General features: G+C 49.2%; 1 protein-coding gene across 1 annotated transcript; it reads left to right on the forward strand.

The window, feature by feature from the left end:
- Window positions 1-310: 310 nt before the first annotated feature.
- On the forward strand, window positions 311-16,545 carry LOC122372163 (DNA replication licensing factor mcm5-like). Its single transcript, XM_043349050.1, has 15 exons — window positions 311-749; window positions 893-1,019; window positions 1,153-1,281; window positions 1,422-1,594; window positions 1,967-2,122; window positions 4,936-5,017; window positions 5,251-5,364; window positions 6,973-7,102; window positions 7,710-7,903; window positions 9,514-9,654; window positions 10,838-11,014; window positions 11,648-11,760; window positions 13,300-13,428; window positions 13,754-14,024; window positions 15,810-16,545. The coding sequence occupies exons 1-15, from the start codon at window positions 598-600 to the stop codon at window positions 15,909-15,911; spliced, it is 2,190 nt and encodes a 729-aa protein (XP_043204985.1). The 5' UTR covers window positions 311-597; the 3' UTR covers window positions 15,912-16,545.
- The last annotated feature ends 2,055 nt before the right edge of the window (window positions 16,546-18,600 follow it).

Here is an 18,600-nt window from a genome sequence, read left to right on the forward strand (position 1 = left end):
AGGTATCTTGGTTTGTTTATTGTTTGTTTGCTTATTTGTCAAAGTAAGCATATTTGGCGCAGATAATACAAGCAGAGAAATTCCAAGCTTAAGCTTCATTCTGTTCACTAACAGGTTTTGTGTGTTCGCAAACCAAAATCAATGAACAATTTTTCCTCGTTGCTAGGCAACAACTTCCGAAAGCTCTATGAATGTTACAAGTCGAACAGGACAAAAATATCTCCCCTCATTTGTAAGAAAATATATTTGGTGTTATTTTTTGGTAAAATTTGCCAGCAAAAATACATATCAAAATGGGTCTAAGCATCCAAAAACTTTTAAATCAGGGAAAATTTGAAATATTACAAAAGAAGCACTTTTCAATAAACAAGTACAGCGATTCAAAAGTAGTATACTTAAAATTTTGCACAGTAATACAGGCCAGCGGCTGTATTCCCGCCAAATTTACGCTAACCTTGCTCTCCCCACGCGTTACATACTTGTTTGTGATTTATGCTGGGCTGATAGGGTCTATTGTTTCTTCGCTTCGTGTTGGGTGTTTTTGTTAAGTGTTTACTTTGGAACCGATATCATATTTGGCGTATTTTCCTCTTAACGATGTCTGGTTTCGATGATGCTGGTGTTTTCTTCTCCGACAATTTTGGTGCCGAAGACCACGATGAAAATCAGGCTAATTTGCAAGCTGTGAAGAAAAAGTTCAAAGATTTCCTACGTGAATTTCATGAGGGCAATTTCAGTTATAAATACAGGTATGTCGGTGATGGCCATTCTGATCCAATAATTTTTTCCTAGGTGTTTTACTTCTGACACAATTCTGTGAATTTTTTACACCGACTTGTGAAATGAGATTGTACGCGCCTATCTCACAGAACATGCCTTTCTATTGTTTCAGAGACAATCTGAAGAGGAACTACAATCTTCAAAAATATTACCTGGAGGTGCTCTTGGAGGATGTGGCCAGTTATGATGAAGCTCTTATGGATTGTCTCTACAAGAAGCCTTCTGAACATCTTCCTTTGGTAGGCACTAGCTAGGCACTGAGTGTTGGTCTCATCAGCCATGATATAGTAGCATTGATGCTTTATTGTATGCTTGTTTTGTCTTTCTCCCATGACTTAAGTGATTTTTGACCTTTTGTTCTATGCATTTCAGTTTGAAGAGGCAGCCCGAGAAGTGGCTGATGAAATCACCCGTCCGCGACCTGAGGGCGAGACAGAGGTGGAAGACATCCAGGTCTGCCTCATCTCCAATGCCAATCCTTCCAACATCCGAGACTTGAAGGTGAGAATTTCTGGAGTAAATGCCAACTCCCACAGTTAGGATGCAAATATGATCTCAGGATGCCAACAACAGTCGGGGAAACTATGGTAATTTCCTATGTGAAAACTACTTACATTTCCCATACCCCCTCTGCCCTCCAGTCAGAAGCAGTCAGCCACCTGGTGAAGGTACCCGGTATTATCGTGGCGGCGTCCGGTGTGCGTGCCAAGGCCACGCGGCTCTCGGTGCAGTGCCGCTCGTGCCGTACTGTCATCCCCAACCTGGCTGTCCGGCCAGGCCTCGAGGGCTACCAGCTGCCCAGAAAGTGCAACACGTGAGTTTAGGGACCGGACGGGGCTAGAGGAGAACGGAACATGACGATTGGTGGGTTGATATGGACATTTAATAGTTTAACCAGAGGGTGCGGTACATGTGTTGACACGATAAATGGGATATGCTGTAAATGCGGTGCGGTCAGCGGTGTTCGGGTATTCATTGTTTCGTCATATCGGCGTCGTAGTATTCGTTTTACCGATATCGGACGGACTCGCGGCCGAATTTTCATCACTGCCGTACGTCGAACGTTTTCAAATTTCACCGACATTTTATCGGAATATTATCTGATCTAGCTACGTGTTTGCAATACATGCCTTTCGTTTCCTTCGTCTGCCTGCTCTCACGTTTCTCTGTGTGTCCGTTGTCACAGGGAGCAGCCGGGCCGACCCAAGTGTCCGCTGGACCCGTACTTCATCATGCCGGACAAGTGTCGCTGCGTGGACTCCCAGGTGCTAAAGATGCAGGAGCTGCCCGAGAGCATCCCCCAGGGCGAGATGCCGCGGCACCTGCAGCTCTTCTGTGACAGGTCAGAGCGAGGTCATATGGTAGGTTGGAACACGGGTCACGGAGCAGATCTGGTCGAATGTTTGTCGGGATTGGTCCGGGGGACAGGATCAGACTTGTGCCGGGACCAAAAATCAAGATCCAGGATCCTCAAGGTCCCACCGCAAATTCAATTTTTAGAATCCAAGGTTTCCAAGGTCCAACGGCAAATTCAATTTCTAGAATCCAAGGTTTCCAAGGTCCCACGGCAAATTCAATTTCTAGAATCCAAGGTTTCCAAGGTCCCACGGCAAATTCAATTTCTAGAATCCAAGGTTTCCAAGGTCCCACGGCAAATTCAAATTCTAGAATCCAAGGTTTCCAAGGTCCCATAGCAAGTATACTTTGCAGGGTCCACAGTCCCCAAGGTCCCACGACAAGAATGCATTGCAGGATCAACAGTCCCCAAGGTCCCACGGCAAGAATGCATTGCAGGATCCACAGTCCCTAGGGTCCCACGACAAGTGTGAATTTCAGGATCCACAGTCCCCAAGGTCCCATGACAAGTACACACTTCAGAGTTCAGGGTCCACAGTCCTCAAGGTCCCACGGCAAGAATACATCTCAGGATCCAAAGTATTCAGGGTCCCACAACAAGAACTTAAACAAACTAACATTCTGATGAGCAGACTTACTTCTAAATATTCTGCCAATGGATGCCCAGCAACATTTAAAGGGGCAGAACCTATATGCAAACCTGTGGACTGTGGTGGTTTTATCATTAACCAACATAGGTAGGGGGAGCTTCAACACAAGTTAAAAATGAATCATAATATCAATCTCTCCTTTAACCTGACAAATTCGTAAAAAATATAGGTAGGTAAAAGGTACCTTGCAATTTGTATTGTCATGTCCCTTTCAATTCAATCTTACCTTATCAGTAGGAATGTAGGATAGCACCTTACAGTTATTGAAGACAGACATTCAAGTATTCTTTCAGGCAATATAAAAAAAAAAAACAGAAATAAAACCTACAGGCTTCATAGAAATGGAAAAGTTGAATTGATAGTTACATGCTTTCGATTTTCTGCACATTCAGTTACATAATACCTAGGATAAAAAGAAAATATGTTCTAAGTCTTGTTTGCGCGAGCGCTCACAGAAAAACTGATCGACTAAGCCAATAGAATTAGAGTATCAGCGAGCGCAAACCTTACTTACTGTTCATTCACATTAGATTGAAGGCTCTGAACAAAATTCCATCTGACAATTTTTTCGTCAGCCGGTTATTCGTCGGCAGATTTTCGTCTGACTTTTTCGTCTTGCATTTTTTTCGTCTGTTCGAATTAATTTGGTGCATTTTTCGTCTGAGTATTTTTCTGTCCGGCATTTTTTCGTCTGGACGAGGCGGAAAATGTCCTTATGAAAATAATGCGCGGACATAAAAATGCACAGACGAACAAATGCATAGACGAAAGTCTGCGGACGAAAATCTGCAGACGAAAAATTGTCCGACGAAAACCTGCTAAACGAAAAAGTTGAACTGTCATGGAATGATTGCTTATATTGCTCATTGCTCAATGGTGATTTGATGAATTGCAAAACAAATAAGTTTGACACTTACTTGGTCAGTGGGTAGCTTCCAAGTAGCTTCAAGCCCGGCATATCACAACCCAGAAAATATGTGAGGTGAGATTAGAAAAGAACTTTCCAAACCACCACTGTCCACTGTTTGACAGTTTCATAATCCATAACATTGATAATGTAAAAAGCTACCAGGTCTCTTGTTCCAGTTCTGCCTCACAACCATGGCAATGATTTTGCTCTATATATGTCTACACAGTCTGGTTCGTTTTCTCTTCGTGTAGCTATCTAGCCCCTTGCAGCTGGTCGCTCAACCATATATATTTATTGAAGTGCTTACAGACAAAACCTAGTGCAGGGTCCTTAGTGGCCCAAGTGCAACATAAACCTCATGATGGTCCAGCTTCCAGGATTCTTGAGGTCCCTCAACAAAATGGTGGTGTAGGTCCAGACCGTTCTCCTAAGATCCCATGACAAATAATAAAACTGGTACTGAAGGTCTGCATTCTGCAGGGTCTTGCAGCATACCAAAATTTTGAGGTCCTAACCCCTGGGTTTCCATGGTTTTACGGCATATGAAATGTTGAGGTCCTGGGTTTCTAAGGTCTCATGTCACATGAAATGTTGATGTCCTGGGATTCCAAGGTCTCACGGCATATGCAAATGTTGAGGTCCTGGGATTCCAAGGTCTCGCGACATATGCAAATGTTGAGGTCCTGGGATTCCAAGGTCTCGCGGCATATGGATGTTTTAAGGTCCTGGGATTCCAAGGTCTCGCGGCATATGGATGTTTTAAGGTCCTGGGTTTCCAAGGTCTCGCGACAAAAATGACAATGCAAGGTCCAGGATCCATCAAGGTCCCAGACCTTGGACTCTGCGAACCCTGGATCTCGGATCTTTTTGGGACCTTGGCACAAGTCTGGACAGGATTGTCTGAATGATCACGAGGCGAGTTTTTTTTTCAAAATTACCTGTCGATGTAGGTTATTCAAGATAACTGTTTTAGTTACGAGCACATGAGAGTGGTCAACGATGCCGTCGATTTGGTAGTGTTACATCGGCTACGGTTATGAGATAGATCGGTTAGATCACAGGGGCAGATCGGTAGAATAACTAAACTGGCTCAGACGGGTTGAGTTTTATTGGTCGATCGAAGTTAATTGCTTTAACGGAAGAATATCGATTTCACCTCATTACCTCAATTTGTGTAATCTACTATGTGTCAGAAACTAAGTCGCTAATTCGCCTAACTCCGCGCCACTCCTCGCCCAGGTACCTGTGCGAGCGTGCCGTCCCGGGAAACCGCGTCACCATCATCGGGCTCTACTCCATCAAAAAGACCCAGGGCGCTAAGGTAAGTCCGGCAGAGCTGCGGCGCGAGAACTTTAAAAAACTGTTCGCGGTTGGAGATCGAAATGTCTGTGGGAAATTCAGTACCATTGCGATTGGAGTACTGCCTGTCGGAATGTTCATAAGTCGATTTTGCTTAGCGATACCAAACGTCTCTACCCATTACCTTTCTGTATCCTGTGTTGTGCTCACTTCTGTAGGTTCACACCTTACGCCACCCTGTGTTCGTGTTTTCAGAAGCAGGACAAGGGTAAGCCTGGCGCCGGTATCCGCGCCCCGTACCTGCGTGTCATCGGTATTCAGATCAACAACGAGGGAGCCGGCAGGACGTCTACCATCAACTTCACCCAGGTCAGTGACGAAACTCCCTCGTAGCAGAGCGATATGTGTTTTGGGACTGGTCTGCGCTTGTGAGCTTTTACCAGCACAGCGGCAAGGAGCCGTTAAAATCGTGAGGTGCCCTGAATATGAGCAAAAGGGACGCGGAATGGCGGGCTTCTGTTTGATTTTGTCGCAACTGTGTGCTTATTCTCGTTGCGTATTTTAGTCGCCGCTTTTTATCAAGATCTGAGTATTTGATAGAGCAATCTACTAGACTAGCCCGCGCCCTGCTGGGGGGGGGGGGGGTGTTTGAACACCCCCCCTTGTGGTTTTTCGCGAATATCTCAAAAACGGCGGCGCGGAGCGCCGCCGTTTTTGGTACACCTTATCATACATCAATTCTACACATGTTGTGAAAATTTCAGACCAAGGTCATTCAAGGTCAGGTCACCAGGTCACTTGAAGTGACCTCACCTCATAAAAAGTTTCAATGTCTGTCATAGCTACACCGAGTGACCGATCGCTTTGAAACTTTCAGCGTTTGATAAGGGTAACAGTATCTATAAAATGTATATCTCGGAATTTTGATATCGGTGACCTAAGGTCAGGTCAATTTTGCGACCTCCCCATTATAAGTCAATGGGAGAAAATTGAAATGCGCCTCTTTTGGACGAAAGACATTATAAACACTCCCAAACACTGAATTACAAGTGGTTTAGACACACTGAATATGAAAATGGTGTCCGTGACCCTTGTTTATGCCCTGAGGTCATCTTAGGTCACGAATGGTATCTAACAGTTTTTCGCAAATAACTTTTGATAGAGGCATGCTAGAGCGATGAAAACGCCTTAGATGTGTTCAGCTCGACGATGCGGATCGACTGATATGCAACATGACCCTTTCCGGTCAGGTCATGACCTTGACCTGAGGTCAAATTTTCAAGTTGACCTTTCAAGGTCCAGTTATAGTTCATTCGATGCGTCTTGACGAGAGGAACACGATGCTGGTAAAAGTAAGCTCGTACAAGGCTTGGGTCAAAAGTTATTGCAGAAAAACTGTTTCCGTAAAAATCGGCTATTTTTGCAGTTTTTGCCCCCTGCAGGCAAAACCGTTGACGTTACGTCAAATCTGAGAGAATTACTCAGAAAGGGCGTTAATAGGGCTATCGAATGCGCTTTTCCGCGGCGCTGTAGCTCTATTGGTTCCCGAGTTATGCGTTGGCTTCTTGGAAATTTTCGATATTCGACCTGGAAATCGGCGAAATTTTGCCTTCAATGACCTCTGGTGACCTGACCTTTGACCTGACCAAAAAATTGACCGAAGTGATTTCGTCATTATTTTTGACGCTCTTTCGAACGCCGCCTTCCGCGTATCGCTACGTGGCCCAGGAGCCGAGTTACAAGGGGGGGTGTTCAAACACCCCCCCCCCCCCCAGCAGGGCGTGGAAATCCAGGACCCCCAGCCGGGCGCGGGCTAGAGCTGGGTCACATGATGACGTTATCTGGACCAGGCTGAAGCAAAAAGTACGTCATCCGTATTTTCATATATTCATAACATATGTATTAGCCGTCGGTGTCCGCACGTCTCGGCATCGCTCTGCCAGTCTCTTTTGACCGGTGCTGCCATCTCACGGACAGGAAGAGGAGGAAAAGTTCCGGGCACTGGCCGCCTCGCCAGATGTCGTCGAGAAGATCGCCAAGTCGATCGCGCCCAGCATCTACGGCTTCACAAACGTGAAGCGCGCCATCGCCTGCCTCCTGTTCGCCGGTAGGTGCCGCCGCTGATGGCGTGGGGGTGGGGGGAGACGAGTGGCCAATGTGGTTTGGGACGGGTGATGGTTATTGAATCATCGCTTCATCCGGGATTTTATGTCGTTATTTACGTTTTTGCTTTTCGCCTGGCAGCCAGGGGCGCGGGAACTACGTTCAGACTGGGGGGCACACCATAATAGAGATCAACCTAGGGTTGATCTAAATCAACCAAATCTAGTTTTCTCACCGGTTTTAGGCCACTTATTTTTCATCCCTTGGCTTTTTAAAAAAAAGAAAACATTTGCAAAAAAGTGTGGTATTCCGTCTCAAAGCTGTGGGGGCATCGCCCCCACGGCCCCAGAGTTGGGGGGGGGGCAAGCTGCCCCCACTGCCCCCCCCCCCCCTCCCGCGCCTATGCTGGCTGCTAGTGTGAATCTGTTAGATTGACATGGTTGTAATGATGAAAACAGCATTTTGCATGCTAATGATGTTGAATATTCATAAAACTGGCGATTGCCATAAATTGGTCAATGGCTTCTTTCCAGAAAAGGTTAAAAATCTCCATTTGACATATTCACCCAGCCACCTTCCTTTGCTCCAATGACGTCATATATATTTCACAGGCTCCCGTAAGCGGATGCCGGACGGTCTGACGCGCCGCGGTGACATCAATGTGCTGCTGCTGGGTGACCCGGGAACGGCCAAGTCCCAGCTGCTGAAGTTTGTGGAGCGCGTCTCGCCCGTGGCCGTGTACACCTCGGGAAAAGGCTCGTCGGCGGCGGGTCTGACGGCCAGCGTTATCAGGGACCCCCAGTCGGTGAGTGACGCGAAACCGGGGGGGGGGGGGTATCAGGGTGGGTGGGTGTTTTGGGAGTTCGACTGCATTTTCGCCGCTTAGAGGGGTCTGTAATACCATCAGTAGTCCTCCAGTATGACGTTTTAGCCCGTAGTCTGTCACCCGAAGTCGGTAGAACTCCAGGCTAGAAGTCGAACCGTAGTCTGTGATTCTGGAACTCTGTCTTGTGACCTCTAACCTTTACCCAGTACCATTTAGCTGATCGCACGGTTCGTCGCCGCCAAACTTGGCGTGCAAAGCCGGTATAGCTACATAGTTAACGTGGGAAGTCTTCATAGTTGGTGTGCAAAGTCGGCATAGCTCACTTGAAGTATCCAGTTGGCGTGGGAAGACGGGGAGGTTACCGCGAAAAGTATCCGAGACGCGTGAGCACAAGTCGCGCCGTTGTCCAGCCAGTCATCCTCTCGACCCGGCGCCCCTTATCTGACTGTCACTTTTGGCAATGTGTCACCCCGTTAGCCACGAACTTTGACGGCAAACTGGAGTGGCCGGCGGCAAGCCTGTGGAAGTCTGAGGAAGGACGTAACTCGACGCAATGTTTTCAGAAAGTCGGCTACGAAATATAGCTGCAGGCTCAGCTGTCAGCAGCGGTCACTTCTCGACTTATTTACTGGAAACAATTTTCCGATGTGACATAATTACCATATAAAATCAAAATATCCAAATGATTTGGACCAGCCAGCTCACCAAGGGGACATTTGACTCCCAGCTGTGCTTCCATTTAATTCCATCGGACTCGGAGTCCACTTTTCTCGGGGACTAATTCCACTGTCGGCCCATACGCCGTAAACCAGACAGCGGCCACGCCTTCTAAGCAGTAACTGCGGCGGCGAATTCCGCGAACCCTGATGGACGGCCCAGTTGTCCGGAGCGACAATAGATGTCGCTGCCGGCGATTTATGCACCGAACAACTCGCCGGGCGGAGAAATACGCCTCCGGCTATCTGACGCCGCTGGATTTATGTGACCGCTCGGCCGTGCCGCTGCCTCTGTGTGTGAGCCGCGCAGTGGCGGCACGACTCGTGAGTTACCTACCGCGGCTCCCCGCGCCCCGGAGGTATTGAATCGTGTTGCCAGGATGCGTGTTTGCCGAGCTGTTTCGTTCGCACGGTGGTTCAGACTTTGATGGCGATTGTGAGGAGGTGGCGTCGGTCGGAATTGATTTGTGTTTGCCTAGTCGGTAATGTGCTACGGAATTACATGGGTAATGTGAGATTGAATTACTTGTTTGTGGAGGTGCCGAGCTGATTGGTTATACAAGTCCATTTTCCGTGGAGCGTGAGTTGCCCCTCGTCAGTTTTCTTCTTTGGATTTCACCAGTTTCGCTATATAGTGTAAAGTTTCGCAGACCTTAGACTGCATTAGCAATCAAATATGTCCAATTATTTGCTGTAATGAAGCAGATCCTGGCATCGGCAAATCGATGGCCGTGAAGACAATGCGAGTGTTGTATAACAGCGCAAACCCTGCCAAATAAGAGGGTGTCGTGGTCCCCCACCTCCGTCCCTCCTATCCCCCTCCCCGTCCATCCACTCAGCTGGTGACCTCGTTTGTCCCGTGTGTGATTACAGCGTAACTTCATCATGGAGGGCGGCGCCATGGTCCTGGCCGACGGAGGCGTGGTCTGTATCGACGAGTTCGATAAGATGCGGGAGGAGGACCGCGTGGCCATCCACGAGGCTATGGAACAGCAGACCATCTCCATCGCCAAGGTAACGCTTCGCCATTCATCGTGCACTATTCTAGATGTAGTGGGTTGGTCCATCCAATAGCTCATAAAGACATTTACTCTTCTGGCTTCCCTAGAAAATAGGATATCGAACATGATTCCAAACAATGTGTGAAAAGTTATTGTCGTCGTCCACAGGTTTTTCAGCGTGTTCTGTGTCATGTATTGCGGCTTTTGTATGGTGATTTTCGCCACATTTGTTGCCGGTGTTAATCTCTCTGTTCATCTGTCTGCTACTGTTTCTCCCTCCGCGCGAGTCCCTCATTTTCCGTTGGACGGTATTCGAGGCGACCTGAGAGCCTCTGCCTCCGCCCGCCTAATGAACTCGCCTCCCGACGACCGTGTCATCATCGCACCATCGCGGTCCGCAACTCGCACACTACACTGGGAGGCTCTCTCAAAGCAACGGACGCCTGTTTCCTCTCATTCTGTTCCACCCATCCCTCTCCTCTTCAGTAGCGCTATCCTCTAGGGCACGGTCTCTCTGCCCTCCTTCTCCGCGCGCCCCTTCTTTCCGTCCTCTCTCGGATGCGTCCTCTTCGCCGAAAATTACGCTGTAATATGCGTGTTCTGAGTACACCGGAAATGTGGGTAGATCAACTGATCGAGATGAGAGAATGGAAAAAGGAAACAGCGGTTGATTAATTCCCGGTATCTCTTCGGATGGGGGTTTATTTCCTTTCGGTGTCGTGACGAGTATCACCTAGAACTCGGAGATACGGGTTACAGTAGGCGTTTATTGTCTAATTTTGCAAATTATGGACCCAGCAACCATTGAATGGCGTAAGTTTTACAGCGATGCCATATTTTGTCCGCATCATCACATGCTGCTGGTGATGCCTTGTGAGTGTTATAACCTGAGTTGTAGGGGCTCAAAAAAAATGCGATGATTTTTGCCTAAAATGGACTCCCGTATATCGCTTCCGGTGCATCGCGATGACATTTAAACAACTCGACCCGGAATCTATGTCACGTGACTGACACTGTTTCCGGTGTTTCCGACGCTGAACTTTGCGTTTGATTCTTTGAAGATACGCGGCCCGAGCTGTTTCATCCGGCCGGCCGTTTTCCGCTTGACCTTTGGACCGTCTCACTCTGACCTCTAACCTGCCGCCTAACGTGACCTGTGTCCAACGTGTTGACCCGTATGACCTCTGTGACCTCAGGCGGGTATCACGACCACGCTAAACTCCCGTTGTGCCGTGCTGGCCGCCGCCAACTCCATCTTCGGCCGGTGGGATGAGCTCAAAGGAGAGGAGAACATTGACTTCATGCCGACCATCCTCTCGCGGTTCGACATGATCTTCATCGTCAAGGATGAGCACGACCCCACTCGGGATATGGTGAGTAGTCCGCGGCAGCTCAGCAGGGGCCTGAGGGGTGCCGCTCGCCCTGTAATGTCGCGCTCGGCTGCAAGGGGTCTGAGGGACTCTCGTCGAGGCCTGGAGGAGCCCATGCGACTGCGCCGTTTTTTTTTTTGTGTCTGTAAGTTACGGCCCCTCCGCTTCTTTTGTGTTGGGCGCATTGTAGTGAATGATTAGGTTTGAGGAGTCAAAATTTTGGAACACAATGGCCTTGAAGTCAAATTGTGATGAGAAATAGCGGTGTTATATCACGTTCTATGCAATTATAGCTGTGGGGATCCCAACTGTATTTTTGTTTGTAGATTGGTTGGCATGCCAGACGCTTGCTTTCCCCCGGAACTGGTGTAATTTCCCCCGGGCTTAGTTCCAACTTTCTGGAGGCTGTCATATCGCGCAAAGTATGGCGAATTACCGCGTAATTGTTTCATTTGGAGGGTCAGGTAACACTCGTAGCTGCTAAGTCAGCTGTATTCCATCTTTTGGGAGCTTACCACGCCTCAACAAGCCCGGGGAAGTGACTATTCGTTTGTTACGTTGTTTATTTGTGATATCCAACATCTGCGCTTAACGCCTTGTGATTAACCGAGTCGCCTTGTGTTCTTCTTCCGCCAGACCCTGGCCAAGCACGTGATGGGCATCCACATGAACGCCCTGCAGGAGAAGCCGCCCGGCGAGGGCGAGCTCTCCCTGGAGTTCCTCAAAAAGTACATCGCCTACTGCCGCAGGTATGCTACTTTTATGTTTATGTTATTGTTTACTGTGGAATAAGGCGAGGGGCACATCGTGAGGCGGGACGAGGAAAAGAAAGATAGGATTCGATGCCGTGAGAAAGCAAAAGTAACTGGTCGAGCAGTGGGCCGGAGTAGTTTCCCTTATTTTATCGCATTTTGGGCCTGCTCTGTATGATTTTCAGCGTATTTGGTTAGCAGCTCCAACATTTGACAAATGTCCCGACCATGTATCACATTTCCGTCGCCTTATTCCGCACTATAATTGGCCGTTTCCCGGTCTCCTTCCCCTCCATTGGCTGCGGAGCTGGTAATCCCCTGACTCACGCCTACCACAGATCACTGCCCTCGTCGCTACTGTACACTGATTTACACGATTTATTCGCTCCGATTCTGATTTATCGTGAGTTGAGCCGTTTCGCACAGTCGCATGTCAAACAGTTCTGCTGTTGTCGGGTTCGTTTGGGATATATGGACGTCCTGCGACCACCAAACGTAATAATTGGGGTCAACGCCCCTCCGATCGCGTTGCATGTCGTAGTGAGGGGATCCTGATAGGCTGTTTGTGTCGAAATGTGGACTGATTCAGTCTCTTTCGTGATACTGGTGTGGATAATGCCATCCTTGTCAACGAGCTATTAGAACTGATATGAGTTTCCAATGTAATAAAAAGGAACATCGGAGTTTCTTTACGCAGACTGCCCCGGCCCGCGACCCAGCACCGGGTCGCGGGTCGGCCACCCTGCGGCGAATGTGGTAACTACGGTTTCGATGATGCAAATAGCAAGTCTGCAGAACGACTGCTCATGTAAATTAAAAATGGAATGGCTGATGTTCCAAAATAACTCCGTATGTATACCAATCAGTGGGTGGTATTTGTGTAAACTCGATCACCAATCTCACATCGACCATTAAACAATATCCCACCCCGAGTGATAAACCAGCCGCGTGGGTGTGTGCTTATGGCAGCGGTGCTCGCCACCAGTTCCTCCCACCCCGTGGGTAGTTATCGGGCCGCCTGGGTGGTAATGGCTCGTCTGGCTTTATGTGGACTGCCGGCCGACTTATTAACCGGGTGTATTTCGATGAGATATAGACCCCCAGGGTGTACTAAGACTCGGACGGGTGGACAGGGGGGGGGGGGGAAGGGTAATGATTTGTGGTGGTTAGCTCAACTTGGACTAAATTGATGGTTTTTGTGGTGATGATTTGTCAGTACAGGATAAACCACCACTTCCTAGTTCCTGTATCAGCAGATGTCTCATAGTTTTTGCAATCTCTGTCGTAATTTCATTGCTGACTGGATTCGTTGTCCAAATTGATGATTGTATGTCGTTGTCATTGGAGCATTACGTTAGCGACACAAGAGCGCGTTGTGTCGACGATATGACTGTTTACAAACACGCAGCATTGCACATTCCAAATTAATGTATATGCATTGCGTGTGTCTGTTTTGTGGTGAGGTGTTTGCGCTCTGTGTGCGCGTGTTATGGCTATGTTTTCTCGTCCCTCACATGATTGTCCCCTCCTCCACAGCCACTGCGGCCCTCGCGTGTCGGAGGAGGCCGCCGAAAAGCTGAAGAACCGCTACGTGTTGATGCGGGGCGGCGCGCGCGAGCACGAGAACCAGTCCGAGAAGCGACTGGCCATCCCCATCACCGTGCGGTGAGTCACAGCGACGTGAACTGGGGCGACTCAGACAGGGGATGAACGGTACCAGACTTTTCTGTTGTGTTTAAGAGGAGAGTTGAATTCTTGAAAACTCTCCATCGATCTGTTAGGTTTTATCTCTCTTACAGTGCCGCTAGCACAGGGCAAGCCTGCTAGTGTTTTTGGTAACTAAAACCACGTGTGTTTTTAGTTGTCCCTTAAATTTGCCCCCAATCGAAGCACTCATTCATTTCGTAATTCACCGCATCAGTCGATCCACAGCCGATCTTCTCAAAATTCTTGCGTGCTTGTCTGACCCTCCCCATCCCCCTCCCCACAGTCAACTGGAGGCCATCATCCGCGTCTCCGAGTCTCAGGCCAAGATGCGCCTGCAGCCGTTCGCGACTGGCGAGGACGTGGACGAGGCCCTCCGCCTGTTCCACGTGTCCACTCTGGAGGCCGCCACCTCTGGCGGACTGGCCGGCGCCGAGGGCTTCACCACCCAGGAGGACCACGATATGCTGGTTCACATCGAGCGGCAGATCAAGCGCCGGTTCGCGGTCGGGTCGCAGGTGTCGGAACACGCCGTGGTGCAGGACTTCCTCAAACAGGTGCGTTGTTGGGATGTTCAGAGGTTGAATTTGGGGTGGGTAGAATGATGCTGGGGGAAGGATAGAAAGGACGTAATAACAACGAAAACAACGTTTGATTTGGCGAAACCCAAACGGGATGGGCGCGCAAAGAAGGTCTTGATGACAGAAGTGATAGCAAGAGCTGTCATTTGTTCACTTTTTGTAGCTGTCTTATTGTTTACTTAGCAACTAGCATTGGTCTTTCATTGGCATTTGACGCCGAACTACTAGCACATCTATTAACCGACATGGATTATTTCTAGACGTATTCGATGGGCGTATTCACAGCCTGTCGCTGACGGTTGTTAGCGCGGAAATCATTGGTCATCACGCACTGTCCTCGGCAGCGGTGCTTGCCTATTCATTTCAATTACCATGCGCATATTTGGGGCGCCGGTGACGGACACTTTGCCGGCACTTGCCTCTATTACTGTCATGATTCGGCGATTCCGTTCATGCACGTCAAATTTATCAATATTTATCCACTATACATTTCCATTTCTTGTTTTTTTTAGGTGTAGTTACTGAAGACGTGGCTCGTGCAGATATTTTGTGATAAACGTTTTTGTAAAGTGTTCGTATATGTTCCACATGACGTCCGTTTACCGCGCTATTCGTCGGCTAGTCTTGGGACACATTATTTATGTAGGTCACTGGACGGCGGCCCTCCATTTGTGCTAATGGCTCCGGGCGATCAGCTAGGGGGACTGTGACCGCCCCCTGCCTCAGCCAGACCGCTGGGGCGTGCCAATGAGAGCGGGGAGGGGGAGGTCGACGCCCGCCACATGGACGTTTGTACTTGATGATTCTCTAAGCAGCGGTAGTTAACAATGTGTGTTGCATATTGCTTTGTCTTACATTATTCTTTCCAGTTCTTGTTTATTTTGTTTTTGTATGGCGATTTCAGTAGAACTCATTTCGTCTCCAGATAAGTGGAAGCCTGCCTCACTTGCCTGAATACAAATCGGCCTCAATGATCTGACTGAATGCACTACCACAAGCAATAGCGCATTTATGGCGCTGTGGTAACGTTCCCCGGTCGAGCCATCCGTCGGGATGCTGTAATCTTGTGTCCAGAGTTCGTGTTTGGACACTGACGGCTACAGCGGGCTAAACTGTTGTTTGCTCACATTGATGAGCAGAGGGGGAAGGGGGTAGCTGGGTGTCAGCCTCTCCCATTGCCCCATCCCGGTATTCAGAGGGCCGTATGCAGCCCGAACTTTGGCCGTTTTCTCTGCCGCAATAATTGGAGCTGGATGTGTTTCGACTTTGTTCCCCGCACCATTTGGGTCCCCTTCCCAACGTATTCTGTAGCTTGACTCTAGACTCCCCAGTTTTACTCTTACCTGACTCTTGATCGAGTCTAGACTTTCCAGCCTGGCTGTGGTGGCTCTTCTGTGGCGGCTAGGTTTCTGCCGTGTCTGTTGTTCTCGTACAAAGACCACTTTGAGCCGACGTTTCCCCTTTGAGCCCGTTGTTTCCACTTTCAGCCTGCGTTTCTCGTCCCGTTGGACCCAGTGTGTGGCGTACCTTTGTCTCTTCAGATCTTTGTCGGTCGTACAACGCGGGTTTGATCGTGCTCGTTCATCCCACGTCCCTCCGGCTATTCTGCTTTCATCTTAGCTCGTCTCCTCTTAACTTATCTGTTCAGTCCCCTTTTGGCGTGCCGCAGGAATCGTTTCAAACAACACACCTCAAGTCGCATTATTTCTCCATTGTTTCTCTGCAGTGTGTCTGACTAGGTGTATTCCTGTTCCGTTTCAGAAATTCCCCGAGCGTGCCATCTACAAAGTCCTGCACTTCATGATTCGTCGAGGCGAGCTCCAGCACCGGCTGCAGCGCAAGATGCTCTACCGACTCAAGTGAGCGCCCCCTCGCTCCCTCTCCCTTCCTCTCCCCTCCTCCTTCCATGTCTCTTCCGGTTCTCTGGCGCGTGAAATGTGCACAGGCAGGCGAGGGAACCTCGGTCGCCAGCACGGGGCTGCATTGTGCTAAATCTTCCAGTGTGAACGAAGTGCGAGAGGGCAACACTGGTGCGGTGAGCCAGGGACCACCCACCCGGCGGTGTGGCTCCGTGGGTCTCTCAGTGCGGTCCTGTGGCGAAAAGAGCGTAGTTTGTGGATTCGTGTCAGCAGTGAGGTATCTACACTGGTTTCTCATCGTTGCACTGCCGTGCATGGCACCAGTGGGACCAAGAGAGGACCAAGCTGCTCTGACCGCGCACGCAGGCTACCGAGCCTGTCTTTAGGACCGCCTTGTGCCTTACGATGTAGCCCGTCTCTGACCAGGATTGGGACCACCGGCTGATGGCTGACGCACCGTGTTGTCCCAGCCCGGTCGTCACATTCCCGTACCGTGTCCGCGGACTGAGGTGCATGCGTGCCACAGTGGCTGAACTGTTGTATTTGGACCGTGTACCTGCTAGTGATGCTGCGGTTAGTTGTCCGTGTCGCCCCAGGCTTGATACGATGGTTTTGCCCAAATACAGGCGCGTTTTCTATCAGTTTGTTTGGTTTCTCTACATAAAATGTTGATCTAAGTTTGTGGTTGTGTACGGTGGTTGACAGCTGCTTCTCTGCTGATGAGTTTTCCAGTATCTGAACTTTGTTCCAATAAAGTTAGCGTCTTCATATTGTCGCTCAATCTCGAAAAGCCTCTATCTGGACTATGCGTCCTTCGAGGGAAAACGCAATTTCCGCGCATCTATACATGGAGCGCTGATTCCAAGCTTTCGCGAAGAATAGAGCGTAATCACACGCATTCATCATCTTTTACTAAGCTGCTAGACCCCTGGATATCCGATAGGCATATGCATCATAGCTGCTTTTTTTAATTCGCAGGCTGCTGCTACAAGAAACTTTTTGAGGTCGTCACGTCATTTTCAAACGTTTGCTATTTGCATCTGCGGACTTTCTCTTTGCTACATTATTTGATTGTTTTTTCTTCTTCTTTTTGGCACTGCTCTGGTAACACAGAGCAGACAGCAGCGCTACTCCTCTCTGTGGTATTATCCTCGAGTGATGACAATAACTGATGGCTGCTCTTGTCGGCGGCAGACTGCGCCACTGCCCGCCACAGATGCGCCAGTTATGCCACTTTTTATCGACGCCCGGCGTGCCTGTGAGAAATGGTGTTTGTCGGGCAGACCCGCGCGGGTCGGCCGGTCCGATTGCTGCGCGCGGAGCCCATCCCTCCCCTGCGCCCATACCGTGTGGTGTTTGCGAGTACGTGTCGAAAATACGTGACGTGATTCAACGCCCCCCTATGAGCACATTTCATACACAGAGGTCGGCTATTTTCGTGAATTTTGAGCTTGTTAGCCGCGAAGACATTCGCGAGATTGTCCTGTCAAGTGGAGCAGAGAAGATAAGCGATATTGGATGAGGGAAAGTAGTGGTAAACAAGGCTGCAAAATCGGTTGAGACCTCGAGTACCTTACGCTTTATTACTGCGCTTGGACCGACAATCACAGCCTAAAGGCATGGCGACCTGATTTTCACATAACCTACGCTATATTCCCTGTTGCCCTTGGATAACCAAATAGGGTCACACGATGTGACTACTGAACAATCACAATCGCAGCCGGCACGGTCTCTCTCTCTCTCTCTCTCTCTCTCTCTCTCTCTCTCTCTCTCTCTCTCTCTCTCTCTCCCTCTCACCCACTCTCCCCACACCCTTCTAGCGCTCAATATTGGCTCGGAGACCATATGGACGAGTGTGACGAAAACATCGTCAGCCGTATAAGGGGGTGAAGAGGTGCTCATCTGCCCTCGTGAAGAGGTCAGAGGACGCCTGGTCGTGGATGATCGGGTTTATTGGGCTCCCGGCGCACCATTGTTCGCTGACTCGGGATAGAGCAGCAGGGGAAATGCGGATCATTGGCACGCGAAGTCTTTCATTGGCATAGCGATAACCGTTTCACCTAACATTTCATAGACGTATGTTTTTAAATCTGATAAGTTATGTATCATTCTGTTGATAAATGACCTTTGTTCATGCGCTGAGTACCTAAGTTGAGGAGGTAAGTAGGTGCTGAAGGGATCATCTAAAGGGAAAAGCTTGCGCCTTTTTCGACAGCCCTCGGTCTTGGTTGACGTGATGAATGTGTGATCATAATAGACCTCTGTGAATCTGTAGACCTCTATCATAGGTCTGGTATACAAAGGTCTATAGCGTGACAACTGACACGTGTGTCTTGCGATTGACATTGACTCGGCGCTGTTGCGCCTACATGTCGAACAGCGCGTAGCCGTGCTCGAAGTTAATGTCATCTCCCATAGATGGCAGCAGCAGTCTGCGCCCGCAGATAGACTGTGCCGCACTGCTTCGCGGCTCCCACGCTGGCGTAATGCTGTCAGTAAGTTTTCTCCAGTGCGAGTGTCGCTTCACTGAAGCAGATTCGGCGATTCTTCTTACCTTTATTGTCCTTTTCGATAAAGGGATGTCATCTTCTAATGTATCCCACCATTCAGCGCTGCTGAATCCACGGGGCTGCCCCGATCGTCGCCACATCCGAATTGCGCCCGTCGTTTGTCTTCATTCGGCCGTTTTTACT

The sequence above is a fragment of the Amphibalanus amphitrite genome, unplaced genomic scaffold (assembly GCF_019059575.1).
Source record: "Amphibalanus amphitrite isolate SeventyFive unplaced genomic scaffold, NRLGWU_Aamphi_draft 001325F_arrow, whole genome shotgun sequence".
In the NCBI taxonomy this organism is placed as follows: Eukaryota; Metazoa; Arthropoda; class Thecostraca; order Balanomorpha; family Balanidae; genus Amphibalanus; species Amphibalanus amphitrite.